General features: G+C 37.0%; 1 protein-coding gene across 1 annotated transcript; it reads right to left on the bottom strand.

Moving 5' to 3' along the window:
- Positions 1–6,394: 6,394 nt before the first annotated feature.
- LOC106616841 (mucin-2) lies at positions 6,395–8,658 on the bottom strand. The gene is made up of 2 exons (XM_070108212.1): positions 8,551–8,658; positions 6,395–8,479 (listed from the first exon to the last, which is right to left on the bottom strand). The coding sequence occupies exons 1-2, from the start codon at positions 8,558–8,560 to the stop codon at positions 6,588–6,590; spliced, it is 1,902 nt and encodes a 633-aa protein (XP_069964313.1). The 5' UTR covers positions 8,561–8,658; the 3' UTR covers positions 6,395–6,587.
- Positions 8,659–14,478: the final 5,820 nt, after the last annotated feature.

The following is a 14,478-nucleotide window of genomic DNA, read 5'->3' on the forward strand; positions in this document are numbered from 1 at the left end:
CACTAACATTTACTCCATCCCTCCTTGAAGTTCAGTAGCAATAAGTATGCCCTCTCTGCTCTTGTCCTGCTCAAGTAGCAAAGAGCACTTAACATTTTATATTATGTGCTGCCAAGGTTTATTTCAGAGGTTAGGCTACTCGCTTAATATACCTCGAGGACATATTGTCGGATATCCGTTTTAGTGTTTAGAACAAAGTCTACACAGACTTCGTGTTCGGAGTACAAGGTGCAAGTATGTTTGTATGTATTTACTTGTTTGGCGCAGACACGCCTTTCGCTTGTCAGCGGCAGTGCTAAAGCAGCAGCCGAGGCACATATGCAACAGTTATGACTAATACAAATAAGCGCAACAAAGAGGGTGCCAGTTGCCTTCTTCGGTTGTAGAGGAAGCATTGTGCACATAAATTTAGTTGAATATATGCGCTGGCAAACAAATTTGCTCATGCATACGAAAATAAGTGCAAACACATATACATACGCACGCATTTGTTAAGGTTGTGTATGTGTAAAGAATGTTATACGTATTTGTATTTTTGTTTAATGTATTTTCACTCGTGTTTTTAGATTTCTTTTGTTTTACACAAAGCAGGCAGCGGAAGCGGAAATGTCAACACAAACGACAAAACATGCTTCCACCACTTCGACGTTTAACCGACTTCCGGTTCAGCAAGAGTGAAGAGTGCTGACTTGTTGTTATTAAACATTTGTAGCATTTTTATTTTCACTGCGACCTTACTCTTCTAATCCTTTTTTCCACTTCTAACTTCCTTATGCATATATCTATATCTGATTGTGTGTACAGCAGCGTATTAGGCATAAGCTTTTGTTTCGGTGTGAGTGTATATTATACTAAGCTGCTTAGGTGTACACATGCAAACACACACACACACACACACTCAAACAAATACATATGCGTCTATTAAATATGGTTTTTGAAAAACGATAAAAGCAGCACTAAGCTGCAAATTGGTCATTGATGTCTGAATTAGGCATGGCAGATGCGCTATGTTTTGTTTTTGCAGAGCTACTTGTATAAATGTTAATCTAAACAGGATTACACTTTCGCAAATTAGAAATAGAAATGAAATAATGAAACGACATGTCTTAATGCCAGATTAAGAAAGTATTGACATTATACCGCAACGCATGTGGACACGTAAGCGCAGGTCATAAAGCTTACCTTGTTTGGAAGGATACTTTTTCCTAAGAAATTGCGCCAATGGCGTACACAGTGAAACGTTAGTAGAAACTGCAGACTAACGTTAAATTATTCTATACACAGCAAATTCAAAAATTTAAAACACAGCTGCACGCTAAGCTCAAGCAAAATTCACTCAAGCAAATCGCTCAATATACAAAATTTATTCGTAATATACAATATTTGCTGTTGTTTCGCATTGCTTTTTTTGCATACAAGTCATATCGTTTTATAGCATTACTTCAAAATTGAAACGTGTTTAATTCAATTTCTCAAAATAAGCTCAAGCGCTCAAGTAACTAAAAGTGACCAATGCCCCAGCAAACCACGAAAAGACGACTAACTAATTTTTATTCAATAAAAGCCACACGCGCGCATACAAACAAAGTAAAATGAAATAATGTACACACCTCGAAAACTTTGTCAAGCCCTTGAACGCCTAAAAGTATGCTATCGTCCTGCTATTGATGGCTTATTGTTTTGGTGGCGGCAAGTGCCAATGAGCGCGCACCAAAACTTTTCTAATCTTGTTTACCAAAGTCATAAAACTACAATGCCACAAAGTAGAATACAAACAACAACAATAACAACAACAGTTATGAGCAGTATAAATGACTTGTAAAAACTTTTCACATTTACATGCGCATATTTATTCACAAGCGAGAATTTCTTCACTACTGTTATATGTAATTACAGTCATCAAAATGGTCACCAAATGGTTGGTTTATCAAATCTGTGCGCCATCTAACGGGCGTATGAAAAAGGTGTGAGAAATTGTACAATTAGCTTTGGGCATGACTTAGAGTTGCCACAAGGTTATAGCGCTGCATAGTAAGGGTATGGGGTGGAGCTATTTCAGGTGAGGCAAATTAAGTTTCCAAAATATTTTGTGGTTGTTTTATATTGTCAAAATGTGGCAGTTAGTAATTAATAGTTTTAGATATTAAAAAAAAAGTTGTTAGACGTATAAAAAATTGTCTCCATATAGCCATAAGCACATTTAGCGTTTTCTAAGTTAATTTGATGAAACTGAAATGCCAATGAGTTTTAGAGACGATATAAGAGAGGACAATGTCTCTTCTAGCAGCGAGCTTATTGGACTAGCTATGGCTACTTTGTGTTCTCTTACAATGTTAAGAGTATTGAAATGAGATATGAGGAATTTCTTAAGAAGCTGCAGCTTTTTCCAATTCAAAGAATATCTAACTATACTAAGTTTGAATATGGTACACAGAGTACCTCAAAGGCGTACATATTTATTGCAAAGATTGTTGGAGCATAACATGGCAAACGTTACTCTTATTCTTCAATAATGGAATTTTTTTAAAGGCCATGAAGTTAATAATTTTCCTCAAAGAAAAACTTCTACTAAAAAGTTCAATGAGACTGTATTAATTTGTAATCCTTATAAATTGCAAGCAACAATTCACACAATTTTACACTAGCTTCCACACAGTTGACACATGCTGGGACGACTTGGAGGCTAAATTTTTCTATATTTCTTCAACTTCTATGTAGCTCTAGATATGTGCCTGCATGCATTCTTCGCAAAATGTACACGTTCACACGTCGTGTGACAAACGTCAAGCGTCTTTTGTGTGCAAATTTGGCAAGGACTTCGCCTCAACAGCCACAGCGCCTGCCGCCACACACATCCTTTTGCTGTCACACGAAGGCAAATGCAATTGTCGTTGTTGTTCTAGTGGCTTTAGTTGGCACCAAGCGTTTGCCTGATTGTTGCCTTCGCCAACTATTTGCCATTGTTATTGTAGTTGTTGTACATAATTGGCATTTGAATGCATGCTGGAACAATGTCGACGCGCACGCGCCTGCTGCAAATTTAATTTATTACCAACTGAGTGACGGCCTATACAAAAGCCATAATTTCTATTTATATGTAAATGTGCGCACACAGGCATGCGCACATGTAACTACAGTTACGTAGCGACACATGAGCATGTGGCCGGATGGTGATGCATTCCACACCGCCCTGACAAACACGTGCCCCTCGACAAATGCTTGTTCCTGCCACCCACATGTTACGACAATGACAGCAACGCTTAACTATTTCAGCTAATTAATTTATCTGCTCAAACTATTGTTCGAAGGCATGTAAGCGTGTGCGCATGTGGGTGGTTTGTTGTTTTAAATGCTTCTGCGCGCTACTCCAGCATTTAGCATTGAAAAGTGTCCAATATGTCGATAAGCAAGTGCCGCTGGAAAGCGCTTTTCTGACAACTTAAGCATGGTGTAAGGGAATTCAATTATTTCCACGTAAATTCCATCAATCGTTAGCGTTTAGCTTAACTTTTAACAGGTAGTGTTTTGAGCTCTCAATGGAGCTTTAAATTAAATTTAGTTTTGTGGGTAGTTCTATTAGTTGGTGCGCCTTTTTTTTTTTTTTTTTTTTTTTTTTTGTATAGTAAAGGGAAGCATCGAAAGCCGAAGTGCGGAACTTTAATCCGGTCCGGACTGACTGACTTCTCATTTGTTGTCAGTATCTCAGTTTGGTCATAATTAGAGCTGCCGCTTCGCTGACAGCTTTCCATTTATCAGAGGACTGACACATATGTGCTGTATACCCATTGCTGTTTTTTACAAAATGTAGTTAGCAACTCTTGGTAAAAGCCACGCCAAACTTTCGAGGTCAGGGCTTTGTTAATCGTGCGATTCTGTTGCTTGAAAAAATGTGGCGGATTTCGATGTTATTACACAAATTGAGGATCTAACAAATTTTAACGCTTATTGGAATGTGTTTCATGGCGGAAATTTATTTTTAAGTATCAATTAGCAATCAATTGTAAAAGTGTACTGCTATTTTTGTGTATATGAAGGTTGGAAGGTATCTCCCTTCCGCTTTTTTGCTCTTCATTGAATGCTTTATAAAAAGTGTTACAGTGATCGGATTTAGTTAAAATATGCGCCGTTTTGTTCGATGATCTGTTTCCATCTAGACGGCAACTTCATAATACCTTCCTCGTAGAAGCCCCCCTCCTTATTTGCGAAGAATTCGGACAGCCACTTTTCACAAGCCTCTTTTGAGTTCAACTTCACACCACCAAGGGCATTCGCCATGGACAGGAAAAGGTGGTAATCACTTGGCGCTACGTCCGGGCTATATGGTGGATGCGATAAAACCTCCCATCCGAGCTCCCGTAGCTTCTGACGAGTCATCAACGAAGTGTGTGGTCTGGCGTTGTCCTGGTGGAACACTACACCCTTCCTGTTGGCCAATTCTGGACGCTTCTGGTCGATCGCCTGCTTCAAGCGGTCTAGTTGTTCGCAGTAAATGGTAGAATTAAGCATCTGGCCATATGGGAGCAGCTCATAGTGGATGATTCCCTACCAATCCCACCAAACACACAGCAAAACCTTCCTGGCCGTCAATCCCGGCTTGGCCACTGTTTGGGACGATTCACCGGCCTTCGACCACGACCGTTTTCGCTTGATATTGTCGTATGTGATCCATTTTTCGTCGCCAGTCACCATCCGCTTCAAGAATGGGACGAGTTCGTTCCGTTTCAGCAGCATATCGCAGTCGTTGATTCGGTCCAGAAGGTTTTTTTGCGTCAAATTATGCGGCACCCAAACATCAAACTTTTTTTTGTATCCAGCCTTCTGCAGATGGTTCAAAATGGTTTGGTGACTAACTCCCATCTCCTGGGCGATGTCACGAGATGCCATATGCCGGTCTAACTCGATGTATTCCATGATTTGATCCGTATTTGTCGTCACAGGTCTTCCGCCGGCTGGCTTATCCATGGTGTCGTTTTCACCGGCTCTGAATCGTCGAAACCATTCCTCCGCGGTTCGAAGTGATAGAGTACCATCCCCCAAAACACCATTAATCTCACGGAACGTTTCTCTAGCGGATTTGCCTTTAACGAAGGAAAACTTTAAAATAGCGCGAATTTCGGCGTTAGTGAACTCCATGTTTACACGTCTATAACTGTTGAACGCAATATCCAAACTAATCATGCATAGCGTTGTTTTGTAGGTTATGTCAAGACCTTTCAAATTATGTATAGTGTTGCCAGATACGAGCTCTGTAGCACTTTGCACATAGCCGCGAAATTCAAAAGACAAAAAAGCGGAAGGAAGATACCTTCCAACCTTATATTATTGAGATAACTATACCAGCAAATTTCTAAGGTCATGGAGAGATTTCGATATGTTCTTAAAACGGTTAAACCACTTCCAAACAGTTTTGTAATAGAAAATTCTTGGTGACGTTAGTTCAGCATATACCTCTAAAATCCGATCACGTTTAGCCAGAGCTTTTACAGAATTTTTAAACATAACTCATATTCCCACGACCTTTTTGTATTTTACTGTACACCCATTAATAAAAACTACACATTATCCTCTTATAGACCCGGAAATAATAACTGCGGTGTTAAAAATTTTCAGGCATTTTAAGAGCAGAAAGAACCTTTAGGTGCTCCAAAATCTCCTAAAGATATCAGGTCCAAGTCAAAGTCACACTTCTTTAACGCTTACTGAACTATAACACTTCTATCAACATATTTATGGCATGTATGACTACCTAACCTATACATACACACACTGCTACATACTTCAGCACAAATTGGCTTGCATAAGCATGCTTAATAATAGCGACATTTACAACCCTTGCAAGCACTGATATCCAATGCCATGCAACAATGAGCAGATCTTGAGCGAAAATGATTGGCTGAAATTATGCATGCCTGCATTCCATGGAATACACGCGAGACGCAGTGATGCCTTGTGTACGCATATATAAGCTTACTATTATACGAATAAACTTATTATATGAATAAACTTATGCATACACAAGCTCTTATATTTAATTGTCAATAACGTTACTTATTTGCCAATATATATATATATATGTACAATATGTATATAAATATTACCGACTTTCACATAATATAATCATTCAGAGTAAATATGCCATGCCATAGAGATGGAAGTGGTTCTCCCGCTAAAATTTGCTTGTGTGTGAAATGAGTTTCAGTAAGAGACTGCGGTACGAAATATGTACTTAAATTCGGACAACCTTTACAATCCACTTAATGTAATATTATTGAGGCTTTAAGATTGAGAAAAACATTTGTGTTGTGTGTTTTCTCATTTCTCAGTCACTATCGTTGTATCGCTATCCACTGAAATATTTTAGACTGTAGAGAATTCAAATAAAACCGCTAAGAGATTTTTGATTTTTGGAATGCTCTTTTTATAATACACATATTCTGCAACTGCAGCTGCCTATAACATGTTTAAAATTGATTATTTTATGCGCGCACAATATTTAATAATGATCAGTAGTGTTTGGAAACTAAATTATGCGATAATTTATCGTCATTCTGTGTTGGGTTGGTTTTACGATGCAATATTTATTGAGTCTATCGACAATTTGTCACCTCAAGGCGAGGACGGCAACTATTCAGGTCTCTATCAAACCAAAAGCCGAGCGGACATCTCAACGTCTGTACACGTTTGTTGAGGCACACGTAGAAGCGATGACAAAGTCTTCGATCTACGAGATAGGTACCATCCGGCAAATTAATGCAATCACTTATTGAAGTGTGCACTCGTACTGTTTGATTGGATTCATCACTTTCATCAGAATCGTCGTCGTCATCATCAAATTGCCACAAAATATCTGCTGTTCCACAAGGCGTTGGTGTTGTTATACATGGTGTTGGTGTTGTTATACAGGGTGTAGGTGTTGTTATACATGGTGTTGGTGTTGTTATACAGGGTGTAGGTGTTGTTATACAGGGTGTAGGTGTTGTTATACATGGTGTTGGTGTTGTTGCACAAGTAGTTGGCGTTGGTGTTGTAGGCTTGCATGTGCAGGGTGTTGGCGAAGGAGTTATGCAGGGTACCGTAGTTGTTTCTGTTTTGCACGGTGTTGTTGTAGTCCTTGTGGTCCTTGTGGTTGTCGATTTTGTAGTTGGGCTTTTGGTCGTGGTTGACCTTGTTGTTGTTTCACAAGTAGTCACATCTGGTGTTGTGGGCTTATACGTGCAGGGTGTTGGTGTTGGTGTTGGTGTATCACACGACGTTGTTGGCGAAGGAGTTATGCAGGGTACCGTAGTTGTTTCTGTTTTGCACGGTGTTGTTGTAGTCCTTGTGGTCCTTGTGGTTGTCGATCTTGTAGTTGGGCTTTTGGTTGTGGTTGACCTTGTTGTTGTTTCACAAGTAGTCACATCTGGTGTTGTGGGCTTACACGTGCAGGGTGTTGGTGTTGGTGTATCACACGACGGTGTTGGTGAAGGAGTTATGCAGGGTACCGTAGTTGTTTCTGTTTTGCACGGTGTTGTTGTAATCCTTGTGGTCCGTGTGGTTGTCGATCTTGTAGTTGGGCTTTTGGTTGTGGTTGACCTTGTTGTTCTTTCACAAGTAGTCACAGCTGGTGTTGTGGGCTTACACGTGCAGGGTGTTGGTGTTGGTGTATCACACGACGGTGTTGGTGAAGGAGTTATGCAGGGTACCGTAGTTGTTTCTGTTTTGCACGGTGTTGTTGTAGTCCTTGTGGTCCGTGTGGTTGTCGATCTTGTAGTTGGGCTTTTGGTTGTGGTTGACCTTGTTGTTGTTTCACAAGTAGTCACAGGTGGTGTTGTGGGCTTACACGTGCAGGGTGTTGGTGTTGGTGTATCACACGACGGTGTTGGTGAAGGAGTTATGCAGGGTACCGTAGTTGTTTCTGTTTTGCACGGTGTTGTTGTAGTCCTTGTGGTCCTTGTGGTTGTCGATTTTGTAGTTGGGCTTTTGGTTGTGGTTGACTTTGTTGTTTTGGAAGTGGTGGTGGTTGGTTTCGGCGTAGCACAAGGTGTTGGTGTTGGTGTGTCACATCGTGGTGTTGTAACACATGGTGGCGTGGTAACACAAGGTGTTGGTGTTGGTGTTGGTGTGTCACATCGTGGTGTTGTAACACATGGGGGCGTGGTAACACAAGGTGTTGGCGTTGTTGTGTCACACGATGGCGAGCCTTCAAATGGTTCCGGCCAATGAATCGGATGCTCTTTCTCTCCATCATCCTTATGCCGATGAATGTAACACTTAGCAAATTCAGGGAACGTACAGACATTCGTTTCACAATCAAACTGCAATCCTCTGCGACATCTGCGCGATATAGCTCTGCCACGTCTGCAGACATAGTAGCGATAGCAGCTATGTTCGTCCGGCAGGATATGCCCACTCTGATGGAGTGAACAATCCGGCTCGCTACGATCAGTACATGCCGTAAGTGATTGTGGGCCCACAGCAAATACTAGCAGTAGAAAGTAAACTGAAAAATCAAGGCGTTATTTGCTGTTATATACGTAGGACTTTAGATAGCGCAATTCGAAGAGAACTTACGTGGACTCATCTTTGCACTACTCTATTTGCCGAATCGGTTGTGATGAATGAACCTTATTTCGGATACTGACAGTACGTAAAGTAAGCGACTATTTTTATATGCCGCACCAATCAGCTACACAGCCACTAATTACTGTTAATTTAGTAAAATAATGCCGGAAAAGCACTTGAGATTTCCTGTTCCGTATCTAAAAGTTACAATTGCACTACAAGCAGTTAGCACTGACCGACAAATGCTTTACACCACAACCAATTACTAAATAACTGATAAGAAGCCCTCTCACGGCTTTTAGTTACACATATGTTATCTTTCGCTGTGTTAAACATAGTTTTGTTTGTTCTGACTTTTTAATTTATTAAATTATTTATATTTCTCTACAGATATAGCTTTCACTTTGCTCTTAAAGCGATGCTGTATCGGTTTCAGTAGTTTACTAAAGCATGCCAAGCGAGGCAGATTTTTAAACGGGCATAGCGGTCTCTGCACTTTTTTTTTGCAGACGGCATAAATAAAGCTTGACAATTCGTTTGCCGATCTAAATACTTTTGTCTACTCTCACACCTTGATGTTGATATTTTTGTTTTGCAGAGCATCACTTGGACTTGGAATAACACATTTCAGTAGATAAAATTTAAAAAAAAAAAAAAACTTCTGTGCAAACAAATTCCATCGGAAATGGTTAGCCAAATTATACATAAATACTTCAAGTACAAAATGCTTATGAATTTTTTTGTGCACAACAGCATATGTGACCACCAACGGGGATTAAAGTTACTTAGCCGTTTTTATTGATATTTCTGCGCATTTATTGATTTTAGGTATTACACTCACATACGCCCTACACTTTCACAGTTCACTTGCTTGGAAGTATGGTATACATTTGCATAACATTACTTTTTATTTCGTTAATATCTTTATGTGATTTTCACTATTTATTAACACTTCTCTTGAGTTTAGTGCCGCATCGCTGCTTTCCATCTGACTTAACTACGCCGAAGACCTTAAATATTTATTGTCCAAATTAATCCACAGCTGCAAACTGACTGGGTCCAAGCCTTAGATACTTCAAAAATTTAGTGCACTTACTGACGCGTGTTTCCACTAAAATATCGAACAATTGTATTTGCATATGTTAGTGTATAAATACGTAAGCATGTTTATTTATAATACAGCAGAATATACAATATTAGTTGCGACAACAAATGCATAAATATATTTTTCAACGAATTTTATATTATTTCCGTAGCGCGGAATTCTTTATTTCCATTTTGCTTTTGAATTTTTTAAAAATTTAATGAACAATCCGACTGGTGTGTGAGAATCACAAATTCACTTACTGACGTACAGTTTCACAAAACGTTATTCTGTCGGACACTTTGTTAGAATTGGCTATACGAAAGCTACTATGCCCGCCTACTTACCTCGAAAACTCACAATCAACCAAAACACCGTGTCCGAATCAGATCTCAGCAATTTTTCGTTGTTCTAACTGCTCAAGAAAATGCTCACTGAAAAGAAATTTAAAGACGATGATGAGATAGTCATTGTGACGGAATCCAATTTGAACCAAATTTGGCTTTTATTACCAATCTGTTATTGAAACATTAGACGATCGTGATAATCGGCTCATCGATAACAACTACAACGAAAAAAAAGGTCGAATTTTAACATAAACAAAAAAAATTTTTGTTCGTTAAAATTCCATTACATTCTATTCTATCGCTCAATTGGTTTCACTTAGATTATTGAAAATGAGCAGCTATTACTTTCAACTTTCATCAATTTACGATAGAGCTCTGAGGACAAACATTTTATGCAAATTCCCAACCTAGAACTAGATGTCACTGCATACATTAATACTTTCAAACTTAATGTGGGAGTTTATAGTAGCACTGTGAAAGTGAGAATAATGTATTTTCTGCATGATTATAAAACTAATTTCGTTTTTCAATCTAACAAAAGGACGTTGGGAAGCTAATACTCTATAAATTACCGTTTGTTAAAATTGGAGGCTTTGACTGAATAAATAAAAATTGCTCAGCGTCTTATCCAATCAAGCACTGATAATAAAAATATAAAACAAAATCTTTGACGGTGACACGCCTTTCGGTTATTAATTTCAGTTATATTTACCGCCCACATTAACAGCTGTATAAAGCAAGTGTCAGCTGGCACGATAAATAGCGAGCCAGTGCGTGCGCAGGATAAGTTTGACGTAACTGAGTATAATGTCAACTGGCATAAAATAATTATATCATATCTAATGGAGTTGCCACACCAATGCAAAGTCACCACTGCTATTTTTCTTTACCAACGGCAAAGAGAAGCAATATTAACTGATTATTTACAAATTTACTACCTGGAAATTTTTAGAAAGTTAGAAAATATAAATAGAAATTTTAGCAATACAAACCAATCATTGATGCTTGTAAACAAATGTTGAATTTATTCGATTAGAAATTCTATACAACGAAACTCGCTTGTAAACATGTTTCCTTTATAATCAAATTTTATTATCTAAAAATATATGTATATATTTAAATATGTCGCATAACATATATTCAATACTAAACCATATTATAATTTAGTACACTCCACAAAATATATCGCCACATTATTCCTAAACTTACCTCTGAAATTTGTTATTCCAAAACATGTCTCTTATTTCGCCCTGAAGCAAAGCATGTAGAATTCGATAGCTACATGTGTATATATGAAAGACAAATATGGTAGAAAATAATATTTTATGTAAGCATGTAATGCAATGGAGTCAGCTATGCATGCATAATTGTAATATTTTTGCCGGAAATGTGCCGCCTATAAAGCAAATAAAATAAATATAAAAAAATTAATATGCACACACACACAATCGGCTCTATTGTTTCTAGATTTTAAGCAAATTTTCCGCAAAATAAACTTGTGCTGCTGCAAATACACATTTGAGAGCAACATGCTACCATCAAAGGTATGCTGTCGTCCTTGGTCTACCTCTTGCACAGCTTTTCACTCTTTCACTTTTTCCCTCACATATATTTGGACAATTTCTTGCGACAGCAAAATATCATATTAAGTAACATATTAATTTGCAATGGCTCCGCCTGCATGCCCAGCACTGTGATAAAAAAGAAATGCTGAACTGGAAAGCAAAAGGCAGCAAGCAATCATGGGAGTGGCATATGATGGTAGAGGCAAAAGGTAGTTATTTTTAGCAAGCTTATATGAAAGTACCGTTTTTATTTTAAACTTGCTGACAACTTTTCTTTGCAGATAAGGAGACAAAGTTGGAAGTTTTTGATAGCCTTAGCTTTAAGCGTTTGTGTGGACTAAGGTAATATATTATATTTACATTAATATGCATAGGGATTTATATAATACATCAATTTGTAAGTTTTCTTTTTATATTATATTACGTTAGTTATATGCAAGCAACTAAACACCCTCACACCATATTTAATCATTTCAAAATACTTCTTCACTTCAAGGATAAAGTGTGATTGGCTAAAAACCGTTATAAAAGCAATGAAATCAAATAAGAAATTTTTCATTATAATACCGTATAAACCATAAATATTTATTATAAAGATCAGCGAGATGGTATAGTTGGATACCTATATTTTTAGTCGCAAATCCTCGTAAGTGCGATTTCCGGCGGCCCTCAGCTGGTTCGGTTATTCCGGCCTTCTGCGTGGTAGAAACCTAAAACACCATTTTAAACTAGAAGATATCTTCCATACAATGACTTACGGTCGAAAAACTGGCAGCGTGTAAAAAAAAGTTAAATATTACACAAAATTTTGATAAAACTTTTAAAGGTATTATCGAAATATGAAACAATTAATTTTTTTTAATTTTACTCTAGGTGTGCGCCCTAATGCTTCTGTTCAAATTCATAGTGCTGTTATAAAGTAGGCATGGTTATGGTCAGATTTAGCATAGTTTTAGGCAATATCAGCGTTATCAGTTCATATTGGTATTACATTCTATATATATTTCAATAGTTTTGTAAAAACCCGTTAATAGAGCCAAATGGTTGTACTTGCGATACAACAATTTGTTAAAGTAAAAAGTTTAATAACTTATTTTAAACTTTAAGAAAATCGAAGAAATTCATAACTCTTTCTTACGACTCAATGATTACTAAAATTGTTGTGTCAAATAAATTTTAACATATTTAAACAGCTGTACGTAAATAAAAGAAAAAAGTAAATACACTTTTGTTTTACGTTAATTTACATTACAAAATTTTCGTTATTTAATTGATTATTTTTCCATATACCAAAAGGAAAATCCGGCACATATCTAACTGCCTATGTGTAAGCTAAACAAAACAATGTCAAATTGCGCACAATTCAATTAAAATTGATTGTTTTGACAGAGTATGTAAATGCATATTAAAATTGTTGAAAAAAGGGCTGCTAAGGTATGCAGCGCAATTGGAAATTCAGCAAAAATGTATTAGGTATGGAATATCATGATAACACATATAAAATTTAAAAGATAATAAGATTTTCCACTAGATTAAGAAATAAATATATATATATATATTTTGGGTTCACAAACAAGAACGACATCATGGTAAAATGAAATAAAATACTCAAATTTGATTAAAACAGGTTCTTTTTGTTAAGTGGATAATTTTATGCCATTTATGATTTGCTAAATGTTGGTCCAATGGCCACCACGGCTCTGTTTGCATATATCCACGCGTATAAGCTAATTTTCACACCATCACTTGTATATGCTACTAAACCCAAACTATTTTGTACGTTTATATTATTATAAGTGTTATCTCCTTCGCAATCAATTCATTAACTCAATATTTCCTATTGGGTCACGCATACACATACACACAGACAAAAATGTATGTTGAAAATTGTTTTGTAATTGATTTCTACAATATTTCGTTATGAATTATGCAATTAAGAGATACATGCGCACACACACATGCAAATGCGCGGGCTGCCAGGAGTGCACAGCAAATATCCTTAAGTAAAGACAAGAAAAATGCAAATATAAGTTAAGTAAATTCACTTGTTTACATGTGGCATTGATGTTGCGAAACGCCTTAAAATTATGTAAATTATAAATATCTACATACAAATTGTATTTCATTAAGCCAAGCTAAGAATGCTGTGCTGCTGCTGCTACGAAAGGGATTAAGTATTCATGCGAACTCAGGCAACAGTTAATAATTGCAAATTGTTAAATGATTTGCTCAATGTAAACACAATTTTAAAGATGTACACGATACTTGAATTAAGGGATTTTTGATTAACACGCAAAGAAGATTTCGCTGCAGCCTTTAGACGCATGTGGCTACATCATTAGATAAACAATAAATTTCAATTAAAGCTTTGACAATGCTCACAAATGTCATTATTTAACGAAGTTGTACGAAAAAGTTGCTCTTAGTAATTATTTGAGAAATAACGCATGTAAACCTGATGGTCATTTGCATATAAAAATTTCATTTTTGCGGCTGAATGTGCTACTTTCTTCGATTATTTCCACATTTCAGCTACTACAGCAATGATAAGGTAATAAACTGAGGCGAAATCGCTACATCTCTTTGAATAGTCTTCATATACTGCATAATGTAGAATGACAATAATGGAGATATGTATTTAAAATTACGTCAGCAAATGACCTCACATACAATTTAATTTTATACTAAACATGGAGATAAAAGATCTAAGCAGAAGTAAAAAAAAAATTGTTTGACAAAACGGCGACTATTTGAAACAAAAGCGATTTTTTTTTATTTTCTCGTATTTTTTGAAAATTGTAAAAATTGAAATTTGGGGGCTTTGCTCAGGCTAGTTCATACTCGATAGAGGTCTATAAAAAAGAAGTCTGGTCTGAGAAAAACACATTTAAAGTTTCGCGTAAAGTCGTTTGACCGATTAGACCCAGCCGAACCAGTTTGG

Source organism: Bactrocera oleae, chromosome 4 (assembly GCF_042242935.1).
Source record: "Bactrocera oleae isolate idBacOlea1 chromosome 4, idBacOlea1, whole genome shotgun sequence".
NCBI classification, from domain to species: domain Eukaryota; kingdom Metazoa; phylum Arthropoda; class Insecta; order Diptera; family Tephritidae; genus Bactrocera; species Bactrocera oleae.